At 39.1% G+C, this 19,299-nt stretch overlaps 2 protein-coding genes across 5 annotated transcripts in view; both read right to left on the bottom strand.

Moving 5' to 3' along the window:
- Positions 1–776: 776 nt before the first annotated feature.
- On the bottom strand, positions 777–7,538 carry LOC135091742 (ribosome biogenesis protein WDR12 homolog). Of its 2 annotated transcripts, none has more exons than XR_010262621.1 (4): positions 7,317–7,538; positions 3,511–3,719; positions 3,027–3,243; positions 777–1,681 (listed from the first exon to the last, which is right to left on the bottom strand). XR_010262621.1 is itself a non-coding variant. In XM_063989672.1 (4 exons), exons 2-4 carry the CDS (start codon positions 3,609–3,611, stop codon positions 1,654–1,656), a joined length of 294 nt encoding a protein of 97 aa, XP_063845742.1. In that variant the 5' UTR covers positions 3,612–3,719; positions 7,317–7,538; the 3' UTR covers positions 778–1,653. The 2 variants fall into 2 exon arrangements, 1 of the variants encoding a protein (XP_063845742.1); XM_063989672.1 differs by having other exon boundaries at positions 778–1,681; positions 3,027–3,191.
- A 936-nt stretch (positions 7,539–8,474) lies between these two features.
- Positions 8,475–19,299, bottom strand: part of LOC135091741 (ribosome biogenesis protein WDR12 homolog) — a 19,356-nt gene continuing 8,531 nt past the window's right edge. The window contains exons 2-6 of one of the 3 annotated variants that reach the window (XM_063989670.1): positions 17,816–17,934; positions 16,824–16,913; positions 11,197–11,405; positions 10,687–10,851; positions 8,475–9,369 (exon numbers count right to left, since the gene is read on the bottom strand). In XM_063989670.1, coding sequence (XP_063845740.1) covers positions 9,342–9,369; positions 10,687–10,851; positions 11,197–11,297 — 294 coding nt within the window. In that variant the 5' untranslated portion in view covers positions 11,298–11,405; positions 16,824–16,913; positions 17,816–17,934 and the 3' untranslated portion in view covers positions 8,475–9,341. Of the gene's footprint in view, positions 9,370–10,686; positions 10,904–11,196; positions 11,406–14,474; positions 14,674–16,823; positions 16,914–17,815; positions 17,935–19,299 lie in introns of those variants that run through there. The other 2 variants (XR_010262620.1, XM_063989669.1) reach the window with 2 other exon arrangements.

The following is a 19,299-nucleotide window of genomic DNA, read 5'->3' as shown; positions in this document are numbered from 1 at the left end:
TAATACAAAATAAAAGACAATCAAGTGTAAACATGTAAAACTAAATTATAAGCTATTATAACCGTATTTATCAAAGTATCCACATATCACTAATCAAAGCGCCAAATTTGAACTGATCCAAGCGGTGCTTACACTCACAATGTCTCTTCTAATGTATGACCTTATGTGAAGTCATTAAAGAAGACCCATAGACGCGATGCAGAGAAGGTCGCCGAATGTGTTGTCCCAGGAGGGTTGGCTCTCCTGAGAGATGAGGCTCTTGCGGTGGAGAGGGAATGGAAGCTGTCTGGTGTTTACATCAGACAGGGCCATCTTAAAGGCAGTATCAGAAATGTAATTCACCCTAATGTCCGAGTGTGACCACCTGGAGCCTCACAGTAAATATCAGGGGAGGAGTCTTGGGCTCTGGGTTTTGGTGTAGGTCCTCCTAAAGGCTTGCCATCAGCTAGTGCATAATAATACTGTACCATCCACTCCAGTGACTTATCCTCCCACTCTCTCTCTCTCTCAGGGCTTTAGGATAGTTTCATAAAAAATACAACTTATAACAATTCTCAATCCATTTTAATATGACAAATATATTCTTTACACAGAACTGTTACATACATATACAACAATGTACACTCACACACTTCCACATTAAGCAAATACATTCAGGTCAAAATTCTTTCACATATATATATATATATATATATATATATATATATATATATATTATGCAAAATTAATTATACAAAAAAAAATAAATAAAATAAATAAAAAAATAAATAAATAAAAAGAAATAGACAAATAATAATGAAGAGGAATGAATGAATTCCAACAAAATGAGAGTGGAATTAGTTCAGGCATGGCACTGGATGATTGGAGTTACAACATAACTACTTAGAACAGGACTATACACTGAACACTATTGTAATTACATCAACTGGAATACAGAGAGAAATTACACATGAAAATCTGAACACAAAGTGAAAACAGCAGCAATAAACACCACTGTAGAATGAATAATAATAAACAGGAGCAATAAACACCATTGTAAAGTCAATAAATATATACATACATAGTGTTGGCCACACACACACACACACACACACACAGGTATAGTTCATCTATTCTCTGACTAGGATATGACCAAAATGTTCTCTTAGGCATCAATGTACAGAGAGAGGCACAATAGACAGGCACCCTGCAAGGCATCATCTCACTGTCACCCTCACACTCTCCACCTGTGCACTGATGAAGGTGTTAGATGAACAGATAGATAGGCTGGATATACTAATGACAAAAACTAAACTCATCTAAGATATGTAAAACAAAGAAAAAATAAATAAAAAATTACAGCATAGAGTTAATTTTCAAGTAAACAAAATCTGACACCTACAATTTTGCATTTTCATCACTCACACACTGACAACTTCCAATATGACCTGTTCAATGTTGTGATACAAATGTCAAGCCCCACAACTTCCACTATGGCCTACTGAATGCCATGATAAAGACGTTAAGCCTTTAAGAACACAAGCATATACCCTTCATAATCCTTCACCAGACACACTTCAGTCATCCCAGAGCCTCATCAAACACATTGCTCCCAGGACACACCAGGCATGCCTCCCCATCCATCACTACTGGAAGTTGGGCCGGCCTACTATCTCACACGGATTCCAACTGTCGTCCTCGCCTGCCGGTAAAAAAGTACTCATTAAATCCAAATGTATGGCTACCACACCTAAAAAGGTTAAACAAGTCGAGGACATCAAAATTAAGTAATGCAAGGATTATACACACTAAAGACTCAATATGCAACGCAAACTTTGATGAATTACGTGAAAAATACAAAATTTTACCCGAGTCACCCACACCCAGACACACCCAAGTACACAGGGACACTGCCAGCTACAACCACCATCACCCCCCGACTTTACAAAATGGAAGAAGAGCATAAGCAATCACTCACCACTTGTTCCCTCATCACTCTCTATCACTCCAGAACCCTCTACCAATGCAACCAATGTCTGCACATGCAACACACATGGCAGAATGGACTAGACATTATTGCATTACTGTATACAATTGTGAAAGAAATGGAAATGCAATGATGAACCAGGATTCAATTGGTGAGTACAAGTAATGAACAAGCCAACCAAAGGAGGAACAAATTGTCTTTACACATGCGCACACACACACACACACACACACACACACTCTCTCTCTCTCTCTCTCTCTCTCATAGCTATATCATTACTACTTCCATATTCACCACAAAGTCACAGCCTCTCATCAACCATATCACACAAGGCCTGCAAATCAAACCACTTTCCTCTCTCCACAATTTCATAGGCAGTAGAGATAATTAGTCACGGTATCATGGATCTTTCCCTTCCATTGCAGCCTAACCCACAATATCAGAGTTTTAGACACTGAAACATTTAGAATGCATCCCAGCCTCTTGTCACACACACATAAGAACATAAAGGAAGTTGCAAGAAGTAGTGGCAGTACATGAATGAAGCCTATCTATTTACACCTATTTACTGAACACTAGCCTCTCATCACACACACCATCATCACACTAATATATTGCCACACCTCACGAGGCTAGTGTTCTCTGGCCATGCAGCATCTAGCTACTTCCATTCCCCAGTCAATCAATCACCAGTGCAGTGATAGGGAGGAGAGCAGCTGAGGGTTGGAAGCACCTCTCTCGCCTCTCAGTGCTCTGCTCTGCTCATGCTCTTACTCTCACTATCCAAGCATGTGTTCCCAAACTTTTCATCATCCTATGTCAACTATTTTTAACAGGCTCTTTAATAAAATAATAGTTTTCAAGGCTGTTTTCTTGATCTAACTCATCTTTTAATAATGCATTATTAATGCATTATTAATGAGAACATTATAAGAACTTAAGTAACAATCTTCTGTGAACTTGAAAAAAGCTATAATACATTACATAACCTGAGAAACATTTTTTTCTTATTTGCAAGTAGAAAGCTTCACAATGTATATCAACAGAAAACATAGATCACCTAGAGAATAACTGCAGGGGTGCCTGAGCATGTACCCAGGTGACGAACTTGTCAGGGGCATGGTGGGCAGGGATGGTGAGGCAGTGGGCCCTGTCACCCTGCCCCTCTGCCAGTTCCTGCACATACCACAGGTGTTGGATATTGATGTCACACCCTGTCAGCGGCCTGTGCAGGGGACGTAGGGTGAGAGGAGACTGGATTAGGGTGAAATATTGTTCTGTAAAGTGGAAATTTGTTAGATCGGGTACAATTACGGTGAGATATTGTTGTCTTAGGCAAATGTGTTGGATAGGATCTCCTTCACTACTGGTCTCTCTCTCTCTCTCTCTCTCTCTCTCTTTCACCACTAGTCAGCTTCCCCCACTCTCTCCCTCTCACTTTTCTCTCTCTCTATCTCCCTCCCATCCATCATTAGCCAGTCTCCCTCTCTCTACCTCAGCCACATCCTTTTCCCTCCCTCCCTCCCCCACACTCCCTCTCTCACCAGTGGTCTGTAGTCTGTACAGCAGAAAACCAGTCGTCAAGGTGGAAGGAATCCTTGGGGGTGAGTGTAGGGAGCTTCTTCAAGTACTTCACTTCCACCATTCCCTCCAGGTTCTTCCTGCTCCTCCAGTAGATCCCCAAGCTTGCCCATCAGCAGCTGCCCCTCCATCACAAACTAACACTTGGGCAGGTCTCTTGAGGGGTCCCAACCTGTGAACGTGGGATTAGGTTAGGCTAGGTTAGGTTAAGGTGTTCTAGTAAAACCTGGGGATGGTGTGTGGAGGACAGGACAGACTTTTTTTTTTTTTTTTTTCCATGTAGGAAGGATACTGGCCAAGGGCAACAAAAATCTAATAAAAAAAAAATGCCCACTGAAATGCCAGTCCCATAAAAGGGTCAAAGCAGTGGTGAAAAATTGGTGGATAAGTGTCTTGAAACCTTCCTCTTGAAGGAATTCAAGTCGTAGGAAGGTGGAAATACAGAAGCAGGCAGGGAGTTCCAGAGTTTACCAGAGAAAGGGATGAATGATTGAGAATGCTGGTTAACTCTTGCATTAGAGAGGTGGACAGAATAGGGGTGAGAGAAAGAAGAAAGTCTGGTGCAGCAAGGCCGCGGAAGGAGGTGAGGCATGCATTTAGCAAGATCAGAAGAGCAGTTAGCATGAAAATAGCGGTAGAAGACAGCTAGATATACACCATTGCGGCGGTGAGAGAGAGGCTGAAGACAGTCAGTTAGAGGAGAGGAGTTAATGAGACGAAAAGCTTTTGATTCCACCCTGTCTAGAAGAGCAGTATGAGTGGAACCTCCCAGACATGTGAAGCATACTCCATACATGGACGGATAAGGCCCTTGTACAGAGTTAGCAGCTGGGGGGGGTGAGAAAAACTGGCGGAGACGTCTAAGAACACCTAACTTCACAGAAACTGTTTTAGCTAGAGATGAGATGTGAAGTTTCCAGTTCAGATTATAAGTAAAGGACAGACCGAGGATGTTCAGTGTAGAAAAGGGGGACAGTTGAGTGTCATTGAAGAAGAGGGGATAGTTGTCTGGAAGGTTGTGTCGAGTTGATAGATGGAGGAATTGAGTTTTTGAGGCATTGAACAATACCAAGTTTGCTCTGCCCCAATCAGAAATTTTAGAAAGATCAGAAGTCAGGCATTCTGTGACTTCCCTTCGTGATATGTTTACCTCCTGAAGGGTGGGACGTCTATTAAAAGATGTGGAAAAGTGCAGGGTGGTATCATCAGCGTAGGAGTGGATAGGACAAGAAGTTTGGTTTAGAAGATCATTAATGAATAATAAGAAGAGAGTGGGTGACAGGGCAGAACCCTGAGGAACACCACTGTTAATACATTTAGGAGAAGAACAGAGACCGTCTACCACAGCAGCAATAGAACGGTTAGAAAGGAAACTTGAGATGAAGTTACAGAGAGAAGGATAGAAACCGTAGGAAGACTGTGGAAGATTTGGGGATGGTGTGAGGAGGAGGGCAGGACTGTGCGAAGTCTGTGGAAGACCTGGGGATTTTGAGATTTTACTAATTCTTGTTTTTCATGGTGCTTTCTCTAATTTTTTTTTTCTGGTGTTGATTTTGGCATTGTTTTATCATTCTCTATCTCCTCCATTAATTACTCCCTTATTTTTATATTTTAATTATTATTCATAATCTTAAAAAAAATATGCCCTTCTTGTAACATGGAGTTTGTGATAAAAATTTTGTTTTTTCATTTTTTTTTTTTAAGTTTATTTAAATTATGATGATTTTAGCATTTTTTCTTTTCTCTAGCTCCTCCATTTCACCTTACTTTTCTTCCTCCATTTCACCTTACTTTTCTTCCTCCTGTTCCTATTTGTGAATCTTAAAGACACGCCCTTCCTACAATACACACCAAGGCCTGCTGGGTTCATATCTATTGGGTGGTAATTATAACTGTAATACTCTAAAAGAGGGCTATGCCAAGCTGCAGAGGCTATATTACACTGCGAATGCTCAGAATACAAAGACAGTGAAGGCGTACTTATACTTTATACCAAGTGAAGAGAATGGGTGAATTATAGAAAAATTATTAAGTTGGATAGAGCAACATTAAGAAACACGGGAAGTCACTAAGGACATCAGAGAGATTGATGAAAGGGAGCGTGGGTTGGGTGAGGAAACGGAGAGCTGTGAGGGCAGAAGAGGTGGTGGTGCGAAAGCCTATGCTGGGAAACACACACACACACACACACACACACACACACACACACACACACACACACACACACACACACACACACACACAACAACAGCAACAACAACAACAGCAGCAGCAACAAGCAGGCAGGCAGGCAGAGAGAAGCAGTGACAGGCCAGGTGGTGAGCTGCAGCAGGCTTGCTCATCACCTGGCACACCCCTCGCTCCCCCTTTCCCCCTCCACACACATCAGTACACTCATTACACACACTCATCCACCATCCACCACTTATCTATGCACAAACCACCCCAATAGTGTGCTCCTTATTCTTGGAAAACGCTACAGATTAGGTTACGTTTTGTTGAAGGGAGTGGAAGGACAAGCGTCTTGGTCTGATGACGTCACACCAGCTCATGACGTCACACGGTCCGTTTTTTACGTTCGTTATTTCATTTTGAAAATCGAATTTTTAAATACTACGTCCAGACTGGATTCCTTTATATATTTTGACTTGTCATATACTTTAACTTTTACCTAGAATATCAAAACATTTCAAGCCTCAGTAATAATAAAGAAATTTAAAATTAAGATATGAAAAAATGTTGGAACTTTGAAATTCATAAAAACAATAATCAAGCCCACAAATCTCAGTTAATGGAAATGCAGAACACTTTAAAAAATCTGAACTATCTTTAAAAATAATTTAACGTTAGTTACATCCCGAAATAAATAAATTTGATATAAATAAAACGTCGAAAAACCGACTTTTAACAGGGCTATAAGTAATTCTAAAGGCCGCATATTTACCTTAACAGCACGAAAAAACACTTTAAAATCATAAGCGTTTTTTTAGAAGTAAGAAAATCTTAATTACAAGCTTAAATAAAAAAAAGAGTCTGACAGGGTATGAAAAATGCACCAGGAAACGACCCTTATATACGTAAAAAACGCCTAAAAAATTAACATATTTCACTGTACAGAATTAAGAAAAACACTTCAAAAATAACGAAATAATTTCAAAAACCATAAAAACTTATTTAGAAACCGAAATAAAACAGTTAAGAAAAATATAAAATAATTGGAATATCGACAGGTTCCAACCCGGCTATCCAATATGGCGGCGGTCCCGGTAGAGAAAAAAGCCGCTAGTCTGCCTTATTTACGCCTTCATCACAACAAAATCAGGCACTGATGTTTATATCTGATCCGCGGATATCAAAACAGAGTCATGTGGCTCCATTTAGTGACAGGATTTACTTACGATTAGTGAGGGATGTAGCAAATAATGGCGGATATATAGGGAAAGCCTGCCTCCATCTCAGCTTATAAGATTTTGAAAAATTAAGTTTGGGTGGTTTTTAATATTGTCGTAGTTAATTTGTGAGTATTTGTAATGAAGATTAAAAACATTAATAGAAACGTGCAATATTGAGTCATGAATGTATTCCTAACGGGAAGAAAATACGTATGAGCCTTAAATAAAAACGAAGATAAAAACAATGTTTCAATAGAAATTTCCTTAAACATGGACACTAACCTAAGTCTCCTGGTTCGTTATTATGCGTGACACACTTATTATAAGGAAAACATTATCAAACTCCGCCAGCTAGACAAGCGGTGGCTGTTACTTACCAATATTCTGAGTCTCCCTGGCCCTCCTGACAAGCTGCTGGCCCTCACAGGCACTTCCCGCCAAGCAGCGAGCCTGCACCAGCACACAGTGGTAGTCATGGCCCATGTCACTGTCCTGTTCAGCGAAAATCCAGGTTAAATAAGGCAGCGGCACATGTGAGCCTTCCTTTCACCGTCCCTCCTTGTATGACGTCTGCTCACCCTCCTCCCTTCTTCTACCAAGCAGCACCGCACTACACACCCATCCACCAATCCACAAAATAGTATTTTCTCTTCCAATAATATACGTCAACTTCACTCATATCATAATATACTAATACAAAATAAAAGACAATCAAGTGTAAACATGTAAAACTAAATTATAAGCTATTATAACCGTATTTATCAAAGTATCCACATATCACTAATCAAAGCGCCAAATTTGAACTGATCCAAGCGGTGCTTACACTCACAATGTCTCTTCTATTGTATGACCTTATGTGAAATCATTAAAGAAGACCCATAGACGCGATGCAGAGAAGGTCGCCGAATGTGTTGTCCCAGGAGAGTTGGCTCTCCTGAGAGATGAGGCTCTTGCGGTGGAGAGGGAATGGAAGCTGTCTGGTGTTTACATCAGACAGGGCCATCTTAGAGGCAGTATCAGAAATGTAATTCACCCTAATGTCCGAGTGTGACCACCTGGAGCCTCACAGTAAATATCAGGGGAGGAGTCTTGGGCTCTGGGTTTTGGTGTAGGTCCTCCTAAAGGCTTGCCATCAGCTAGTGCATAATAATACTGTACCATCCACTCCAGTGACTTATCCTCCCACTCTCTCTCTCTCTCTCTCTCTCTCTCTCAGGGCTTTAGGATAGTTTCATAAAAAATACAACTTATAACAATTCTCAATCCATTTTAATATGACAAATATATTCTTTACACAGAACTGTTACATATATATACAACAATGTACACTCACACACTTCCACATTAAGCAAATACATTCAGGTCAAAATTCTTTCATATATATATATATATATATATATATATATATATATATATATATATATATATATATATATATATATATATATATATGCAAAATTAATTATACAAAAAAAAAAAAAAATAAATAAATAAATAAATAAATAAATAAATAAATAAAAACAAAATAGACAAATAATAATGAAGAGGAATGAATGAATTCCAACAAAATGAGAGTGGAATTAGTTCAGGCATGGCACTGGATGATTGGAGTTACAACATAACTACTTAGAACAGGACTATACACTGAACACTATTGTAATTACATCAAATGGAATACAGAGAGAAATTACACATGAAAATCTGAACACAAAGTGAAAACAGCAGCAATAAACACCACTGTAGAATGAATAATAATAAACAGGAGCAATAAACACCATTGTAAAGTCAATAAATATATACATACATAGTGTTGGCCACACACACACACACACACACACACACACACAGGTATAGTTCACCTATTCTCTGACTAGGATATGACCAAAATGTTCTCTTAGGCATCAATGTACAGAGAGAGGCACAAGACAGGCACCCTGCAAGGCATCATCTCACTGTCACCCTCACACTCTCCACCTGTGCACTGATGAAGGTGTTAGATGAACAGATAGATAGGCTGGATATACTAATGACAAAAACTAAACTCATCTAAGATATGTAAAACAAAGAAAAAAATAAATAAAAAATTACAGCATAGAGTTAATTTTCAAGTAAACAAAATCTGACACCTACAATTTTGCATTTTCATCACTCACACACTGACAACTTCCAATATGGCCTGTTCAATGTTGTGATACAAATGTCAAGCCCCACAACTTCCACTATGGCCTACTGAATGCCATGATAAAGACGTTAAGCCTTTAAGAACACAAGCATATACCCTTCATAATCCTTCACCAGACACACTTCAGTCATCCCAGAGCCTCATCAAACACATTGCTCCCAGGACACACCAGGCATGCCTCCCCATCCATCACTACTGGAAGTTGGGCCGGCCTACTATCTCACACGGATTCCAACTGTCGTCCTCGCCTGCCGGTAAAAAAGTACTCATTAAATCCAAATGTATGGCTACCACACCTAAAAAGGTTAAACAAGTTGAGGACATCAAAATTAAGTAATGCAAGGATTATACACACTAAAGACTCAATATGCAACGCAAACTTTGATGAATTACGTGAAAAATACAAAATTTTACCCGAGTCACCCACACCCAGACACACCCAAGTACACAGGGACACTGCCAGCTACAACCACCATCACCCCCCGACTTTACAAAATGGAAGAAGAGCATAAGCAATCACTCACCACTTGTTCCCTCATCACCCTCTATCACTCCAGAACCCTCTACCAATGCAACCAATGTCTGCACATGCAACACACATGGCAGAATGGACTAGACATTATTGCATTACTGTATACAATTGTGAAAGAAAGGAAATGCAATGATGAACCAGGATTCAATTGGTGAGTACAAGTAATGAACAAGCCAACCAAAGGAGGAACAAATTGTCTTTACACACGCGCACACACACACACACTCTCTCTCTCTCTCTCATAGCTATATCATTACTACTTCCATATTCACCACAAAGTCACAGCCTCTCATCAACCATATCACACAAGGCCTGCAAATCAAACCACTTTCCTCTCTCCACACTTTCATAGGCAGTAGAGATAATTAGTCACGGTATCATGGATCTTTCCCTTCCATTGCAGCCTAACCCACAATATCAGAGTTTTAGACACTGAAACATTTAGAATGCATCCCAGCCTCTTGTCACACACACATAAGAACATAAAGGAAGTTGCAAGAAGTAGTGGCAGTACATGAATGAAGCCTATCTATTTACACCTATTTACTGAACACTAGCCTCTCATCACACACACCATCATCACACTAATATATTGCCACACCTCACGAGGCTAGTGTTCTCTGGCCATGCAGCATCTAGCTACTTCCATTCCCCAGTCACTCAATCACCAGTGCAGTGATAGGGAGGAGAGCAGCTGAGGGTTGGAAGCACCTCTCTCGCCTCTCAGTGCTCTCCTCTGCTCATGCTCTTACTCTCACTATCCAAGCATGTGTTCCCAAACTTTTCATCATCCTATGTCAACTATTTTTAACAGGCTCTTTAATAAAATAATAGTTTTCAAGGCTGTTTTCTTGATCTAACTCATCTTTTAATAATGATAATGCATTATTAATGAGAACATTATAAGAACTTAAGTAACAATCTTCTGTGAACTTGAAAAAAGCTATAATACATTACATAACCTGAGAAACATTTTTTTCTTATTTGCAAGTAGAAAGCTTCACAATGTATATCAACAGAAAACATAGATCACCTAGAGAATAACTGCAGGGGTGCCTGAGCATGTACCCAGGTGACGAACTTGTCAGGGGCATGGTGGGCAGGGATGGTGAGGCAGTGGGCCCTGTCACCCTGCCCCTCTGCCAGCTCCTGCACATACCACAGGTGTTGGATATTGATGTCACACCCTGTCAGCGGCCTGTGCAGGGGACGTAGGGTGAGAGGAGACTGGGTTAGGGTGAAATATTGTTCTGTAAAGTGGAAATTTGTTAGATCGGGTACAATTACGGTGAGATATTGTTGTCTTAGGCAAATGTGTTGGATAGGATCTCCTTCACTACTGGTCTCTCTCTCTCTCTCTCTCTCTCTCTCTCTCTCTCTCTCTCTCTCTCTCTCTCTTTCACCACTAGTCAGCTTCCTCCACTCTCTTCCTCTCACTTTTCTCTCTCTCTATCTCCCTCCCATCCATCATTAGCCAGTTTCCCTCTCTCTACCTCAGCCACATCCTTTTCCCTCCCTCCCTCCCCCACACTCCCTCTCTCACCAGTGGTCTGTAGTCTGTACAGCAGAAAACCAGTCGTCAAGGTGGAAGGAATCCTTGGGGGTGAGTGTAGGGAGCTTCTTCAAGTACTTCACTTCCACCATTCCCTCCAGGTTCTTCCTGCTCCTCCAGTAGATCCCCAAGCTTGCCCATCAGCAGCTGCCCCTCCATCACAAACTAACACTTGGGCAGGTCTCTTGAGGGGTCCCAACCTGTGAACGTGGGATTAGGTTAGGCTAGGTTAGGTTAAGGTGTTCTGGTAAAACCTGGGGATGGTGTGTGGAGGACAGGACAGACTTTTTTTTTTTTTTTTTTTCCATGTAGGAAGGATACTGGCCAAGGGCAACAAAAATCTAATAAAAAAAAAATGCCCACTGAAATGCCAGTCCCATAAAAGGGTCAAAGCAGTGGTCAAATATTGGTGGATAAGTGTCTTGAAACCTCCCTCTTGAAGGAATTCAAGTCGTAGGAAGGTGGAAATACAGAAGCAGGCAGGGAGTTCCAGAGTTTACCAGAGAAAGGGATGAATGATTGAGAATGCTGGTTAACTCTTGCGTTAGAGAGGTGGACAGAATAGGGGTGAGAGAAAGAAGAAAGTCTGGTGCAGGAAGGCCGCGGAAGGAGGTGAGGCATGCAGTTAGCAAGATCAGAAGAGCAGTTACCATGAAAATAGCGGTAGAAGACAGCTAGATAGCGTAGGAGTGGATAGGACAAGAAGTTTGGTTTAGAAGATCATTAATGAATAATAAGAAGAGAGTGGGTGACAGGACAGAACCCTGAGGAACACCTCTGTTAATAGATTTAGGAGAAGAACAGAGACCGTCTACCACAGCAGCAATTGAACGGTTAGAAAGGAAACTTGAGATGAAGTTACAGAGAGAAGGATAGAAACCGTAGGAAGACTGTGGAAGATTTGGGGATGGTGTGAGGAGGAGGGCAGGACTGTGGGAAGTCTGTGGAAGACCTGGGGATTTTGAGATTTTACTAATTCTTGTTTTTCATGGTGCTTTCTCTAATTTTTTTTTCTGGTGTTGATTTTGGCATTGTTTTATCATTCTCTATCTCCTCCATTAATTACTCCCTTATTTTTATATTTTAATTATTATTCATAAGCTTAAAAAAATATGCCCTTCTTGTAACATGGAGTTTGTGATAAAAATTTTGTTCTTTCATTTTTTTTTTTTTAAGTTTATTTAAATTATGATGATTTTAGCATTTTTTCTTTTCTCTAGCTCCTCCATTTCACCTTACTTTTCTTCCTCCATTTCTCCTTACTTTTCTTCCTCCATTTCACCTTACTTTTCTTCCTCCTGTTCCTATTTGTGAATCTTAAAGACACGCCCTTCCTACAATACACACCAAGGCCTGCTGGGTTCATATCTATTGGGTGGTAATTATAACTGTAATACTCTAAAACAGGGCTATGCCAAGCTGCAGAGGCTATATTACACTGCGAATGCTCAGAATACAAAGACAGTGAAGGCGTACTTATACTTTATACCAAGTGAAGAGAATGGGTGAATTATAGAAAAATTATTAAGTTGGATAGAGCAACATTAAGAAACACGGGAAGTCACTAAGGACATGAGAGAGATTGATGAAAGGGAGCGTGGGTTGGGTGAGGAAACGCAGAGCTGTGAGGGCAGTAGAGGTGGTGGTGCGAAAGCCTATGCTGGGAAACACACACACACACACACACACACACACACACACACACACACACACACACACACAACAACAACAACAACAACAACAGCAACAAGCAGGCAGGCAGGGAGAGAGAAGCAGTGACAGGCCAGGTGGTGAGCTGCAGTAGGCTTGCTCATCACCTGGCACACCCCTCGCTCCCCCTTTCCCCCTCCACACACATTAGTACACTCATTACACACACTCATCCACCATCCACCACTTATCTATGCACAAACCACCCCAATAGTGTGCTCCTTATTCTTGGAAAACGCTACAGATTAGGTTACGTTTTGTTGAAGGGAGTGGAAGGACAAGCGTCTTGGTCTGATGACGTCACGCCAGCTCATGACGTCACACGGTCCGTTTTTTACGTTCGTTATTTCATTTTGAAAATCGAATTTTTAAATACTACGTCCAGACTGGATTCCTTTATATATTTTGACTTGTCATATACTTTAACTTTTACCTAGAATATCAAAACATTTCAAGTCTCAGTAATAATAAAGAAATTTAAAATTAAAGATATGAAAAAATGTTGGAACTTTGAAATTCATAAAAACAATAATCAAGCCCACAAATCGCAGTTAATGGAAATGCAGAACACTTTAAAAAATCTGAACTATATTTAAAAATAATTTAACGTTAGTTACATCCCGAAATAAATAAATTTGATATTAATAAAACGTTGAAAAACCGACTTTTAACAGGGCTACAAGTAATTCTAAAGGCCGCATATTTACCTTAACAGCACGAGAAAACACTTTTAAAATCATAAGCGTTTTTTTTAAAGTAAGAAAATCTTTATTACAAGCTTAAATAAAAAAAAGAGTCTGACAGGGTATGAAAAATGCACCAGGAAACGACCCTTATATACGTATAAAACGCCTAAAAAATTAACATATTTCACTGTACAGAATTAAGAAAAACACTTAAAAAATAAAGAAATAATTTAACAAATCATAAAAACTTATTTAGAAACTGAAATAAAACAGTTAGGAAAAATATAAAATAATTGGAATATCGACAGGTTCCAACACGGCTATCCAATATGGCGGCGGTCCCGGTAGAGAAAACAGCCGCTAGTCTGCCTTATTTACGCCTTCATCACAACAAAACCAGGCAATGATGTTTACATCTGACCCGCGGATATCAAAGCATAGTCATGTGGCTCCATTTATTGACAGGATTTACTTACGATTAGTGATGAATGTAGCAAATAATGGTGGATATATAGGGAAAGCCTGCCTGCATTTGGGCTTATAATATTTTGAGAAATTAAGTTTTGGGAGTTTTTTTTTTTCTATTGTGGTTAATTTGTGGGCATTTTGTACTGGAGATTAGAAACGTTAATAGGAGCGTGGAATATTGAGTCATATGAATGTATTCCTAACGAGAAGAAAATATGTAGAATATGAGCCTTAAAAAATAAAAACGAAGAAAAAAGTAATGTTTGAAAAAAAAAAAAAAAAATCCTTTAACATGTACACTAACCTAACTCCCCATGTTTCGATGTTGTGCATAACATGGAGTTATTACAAGGAACAATATTATAAAACTCCGCCATCTGGACAAGCGGTGGGTGGGTCACTTACCAATAATCTGAGTCTTCCTGGCCCTCCTGATCAGTTGCAGGCCCTTGCAGGCACTTCCCGGCAAGCAGCAAGCCTGCACCAGCAGGTCAAGGCCCACTTCATTGTCATGTTCAGCGAAAATCCAGGTTAAATAAAGCAGGATCACACGCACTCCCTTAACTCCTTGTATGACGTCTTCCCACCCACCTCTCCTCTGCCACCAAGCAGCACCGCACTACACACCCATCCACAAATCCACAGAAGTCTTTTTGCTCCCAATAATATAGACCAACTCCTCTTATATCGTACTTTTCTAATACGAAATAAAATAAAATGAAGTATAAATAAGTAAAACTAAATTATAAGCCATTATAACCGTAATTGTCAAAGTATCCACATATCACTAAACAAAGCGCCAAATTTGAAATGGTACTGTCGGTGCTTACGCCGTACAATGTCTCATCTATTGCATGACCTTATGTGAAGTCTTTAAGGAAGACTCATAGACGCGATGGGGAGAACGTCGTTGATTGTGTTGTCCCAGGAGGGTTGGCTCACCTGAGAGATGAGGTGTCTTGTGGTGGAGAGGGAATGGAAGCTGTGTGGTGTTTATATCCGACAGGGCCATCTTAGTGGCAGTCAGCAATGTAATTCACCCTAATGTCTGAATGTGACCACATGAGGCCTCACAGTATATATATATATATATATATATATATATATATATATATATATATATATATATATATATATATATATATATATATATATATATATATATATATATATATATATATATATATATATATATATATATATATATATATATATATATATATATATATATATATATATATATATATATATATATATATATATATATATATATATATATACATATATATACATATATATATATATATATATATATATATATATATATATATATAATATATATATATATATATATATATATATATATATATATATATATATATATATATATATATATATATATATATATATATATATATATATATATATATATATATATATATATATATATATATATATATATATATATATATATATACATATATATATATACATATATATATATATATATATATATATATATATATATATATATATATATATATATATATATATATATATATATATATATATATATATATATATATATATATATATATATATATATATATATATATATATATATATATATATATATATATATATATATATATATATATATATATATATATATATATATATATATATATATATATATATATATATATATATATATATATATATATATATATATATATATATATATATATATATATATATATATATATATATATATATATATATATATATATATATACTCACACACACACGACAGAATTACTTAGAACAGGACCATACACTGGATATTGTTGGAATACATACATACATGTGTGTGTGTGTGTCTGTGTGTGTGTGTGTGTGTGTGTGTGTGTGTGTGTGTGTGTGTGTGTGTGTGTGTGTGTGTTTCGCTTGTTGATGTTTTGCTTTTGTTGTTCTTTTCATCATCCTTCTCTTCCTCCTTTTCATTCCCTTTCCTCCTCGTTATTACTCATCCTCCTCCGCATTCCGAGGAGGAGGATGGAAGAGGTTAGGTCCTCCTCCTCCTCCTCCTTCGAGGATTCTTCTCCTCCGAGGAAGAAGAAGAAGAAGAAGAAAAGTAAGAGAGAGAGAGAGAGAGAGAGAGAGAGAGAGAGAGAGAGAGAGAGAGAGAGAGAGAGAGAGAGAGAGAGAGAGAGAGAGAGAGAGAGAGAGAGAGGGTGGGGGGTTAGGGGGAAGGCGCACAGCCAAAAGGTGTGAATCGTTTTAGTTGATCCCCTTCCTTTAAGTCAACCGCGGCCCTTAATATGGAAGCACGTGTGGGTGTGCGTGCTGACCCAGGATTGAAGCGTGGTGAGGGACAGGCAAGATCGGACCACGGCTTGCCACGTCGAGTGCGATACACCCACGATGTCGTCGAAGGGATGAATGATAACGCCTCGCAGCTTGCCTAGGATGGTGGCGTGATGCTCGTGTCTCAGCGTGTACCGGATTTTTTTGGGAGTCGAGAGTTCGTGTCTTCGATCGCACAGCACCGTTGCCACCACTCGTATCTGATTTAGGTCTTGTCCACCGCTGTTTCGATTTGCTCTTTGCCACCATTGTATCTAATAGGCTTTGTATGGTAGGGATTAATTCTGGAGGACTTGTTAGTACTGTTGTTGTGAGATTGATTCAGCACTGTTCTGATTGAGGCTGCACACCACTTGTATTTGAGAGATCACTGGCTGCTTGACTTACTGGATGTTGATGACAGTGGCAGGATAGATGGTGGTGGCTGGCTGCTTCCCTGACGATGTTGTTGGTAGTGTGGAGGTCGTGGCTTGTTGACTGTGTGAGTAAAAAAACACAAATTTACAGGATTTCTTTTTGGTTTAATGATGGACGGAGATGTACACGCGTGATGCCGAGACACACTATGACGGTCGTGACGATGCTTCATTCCCTCTCTCTGTGACCTGATGTCCCTCTCTGAACTGATCTGAACTTTGGACTGATTTGAACTGACTGTGAACTATCTGTGAACTGACTGTGAACTCTCTGTGAACTGACTGTGAACTGAAATTGAACTGGCTCTAGCTACACGTACAGGCTCTATTTATGTGAAATGAAATGGATCAGGATACAGGATCTGAGATGAAGAAATGGCCAATCAGATGCTGGTAAATGGGGTAAAGGAGCCATTCAGAGAAGCCGTTATTCTGGCCAATGACCAGAGAGGAAAGCAGGAAGGCGATGTAGGTGTTTTCCCTAAGGACTGGCAGGAATGTAGGGAAGGCGTGGTATTCCCTTGAGAGGGCGACAGGAAGGAGAAAAGGTTAAAATAGACTGGCCACGTGAGCACTTTGGATGAAGTATACTCGTATGAATGATGAAACACACCGCACTTGGAATGAAATATATAAATAATGAATATATATATAGTAATAATTGTTATGACTGATGCGACTGATAAACTCCTTCCATTCTTCTTCTTAACTCCTCCTCTTATTCTTCCTTGAGTTCTGCAGAGGAGGCAAGAGACGAAATGTGTTCAGTGTGGAAGAGGAGGGTAGTTGAGTGTCACTGAAGGAGAGATGTTTGTCTGGAAGGTCGTGTCCAGTTGACGGATGGAGGAACTGAGTTTTTGAGGCAGTAAACAATATCATCCTTGCTCACAAATTTTAGGAAAACCAGAAGTCAAATAGTAATGAGAACATATCAAGATGTAAACAAGGCAGCAAACAGTTTACCTTGACTCCTCGCCTGGCTCACCACGGCCCTGTAGACATCAAGGAGCGTCAGCTGGCCAGTCAGGGGCAGCTGCAGGGACACGGCGCTCCGTACCTGACAGGGGAGGACGGAAGTGGCGCTGGGGGGAGAGGTGAGAGGTGAATTAATAAGGTAGACTAATCTAATGTAATCTATCATGAAAACTCTAACATGGTACAAACCTGAGTGATGAAAATGCAAAAAAGTAGAGATATTCTGTATTTCATTTAAGTGTTATGCTCCAGTAAAGGCGAAAGCTCCCCATGAGACACTCCAACCCCCCCCCCCCCTCTCTCTCTCGCCTGACACATGTGGCCACGCCCTCCCAGCACACCTGTCCGCCCCCCTCCCCTTTCTTAATTAACAGGTGTGTCTGCCTGATTAGGTCATCTGTGCGGCGGTGGTGGTGGTTGTGGTGGTGGTGGTGCTGGTGATAATAATAATAATAATAATAATAATAATAATAATAATAATAATAATAATAATAATAAGAAGAAGAAGAAGAAGAAGAAGAAGAAGAAGGAGAAGAAGGAGAAGAAGAAGAAGAAGAAGAAGAAGAAGAAGAAGAAGAAGAAGAAGAAGAAGAAGAAAGAAAGAAAGAAAGAAAGAAAGAAAGAAAGAAGGGAAGAAAAGAAAAAGAAAATAATAATAATAATAATAATGATGAATGACAATAACAAGATCAACAACAACAACAACAATAACAGCAGCAGCGACAACAACAACATCATCAATAATAATAATAATAATAATAATAATAATAATAATAATAATAATAATAATAATAATAATAATAATAATAACAATAACGCCAATAATAAAAAAATCATAATATTAAAAACAAAGAAGAAGAAGAAGAAAAAAACAAGAACAAGAACAAGAACAAGAAGAACAAGAAGAAAAAAGAAGAAAAGAAGATGAACAAATACAAGAAGAACAGTTAATAATAGAAGAACTACTAAAAAAATAATAGAGAAGGAGGAGGAGGAGGAGGAGGAGGATATAAAGGAAGAGGAAGAAGAAGAAGATTCATTCCTCAGGTAAACATTACACACGCAACATCTGACAGGTAACTCTCTCTCTCTCTCTCTCTCTCTCTCTCTCTCTCTCTCTCTCTCTCTCTCTCTTGGTGGTGGTGGTAGTGGTGGTAGTAGTAGTAGTAGTAGTAGTAGTAGTAGTAGTAGTATGTATGTAAGTATATTCCTTTTTCTTTTTTTTTTTCTTCTTCTTCCCCTTCTTCTTCTTCTTCTTCTTCTTGTTTCTTCTTCTTCTTCTTCTTTATCTTCTTATTATTATTATTATCATTGTTGTTGCTATCATCATCACCATAATCATTATCTCTTTTTACAGACCATGAAGAAGAGCGAAGGAAGAGGAAGAAGAGGAGGAGGAGGAGGAGGAGGAGGAGGAGGAGGAGGAGGAGGAGGAGGAGGAGCCTTTGTCCTCCTCCTCTCGCTCTCCCTTC

This window comes from Scylla paramamosain, chromosome 38 (genome assembly GCF_035594125.1).
Source record: "Scylla paramamosain isolate STU-SP2022 chromosome 38, ASM3559412v1, whole genome shotgun sequence".
NCBI classification, from domain to species: domain Eukaryota; kingdom Metazoa; phylum Arthropoda; class Malacostraca; order Decapoda; family Portunidae; genus Scylla; species Scylla paramamosain.
Note: the sequence above shows the minus strand (reverse complement) of the source record. Positions and strands in the feature narration are given on the sequence as shown.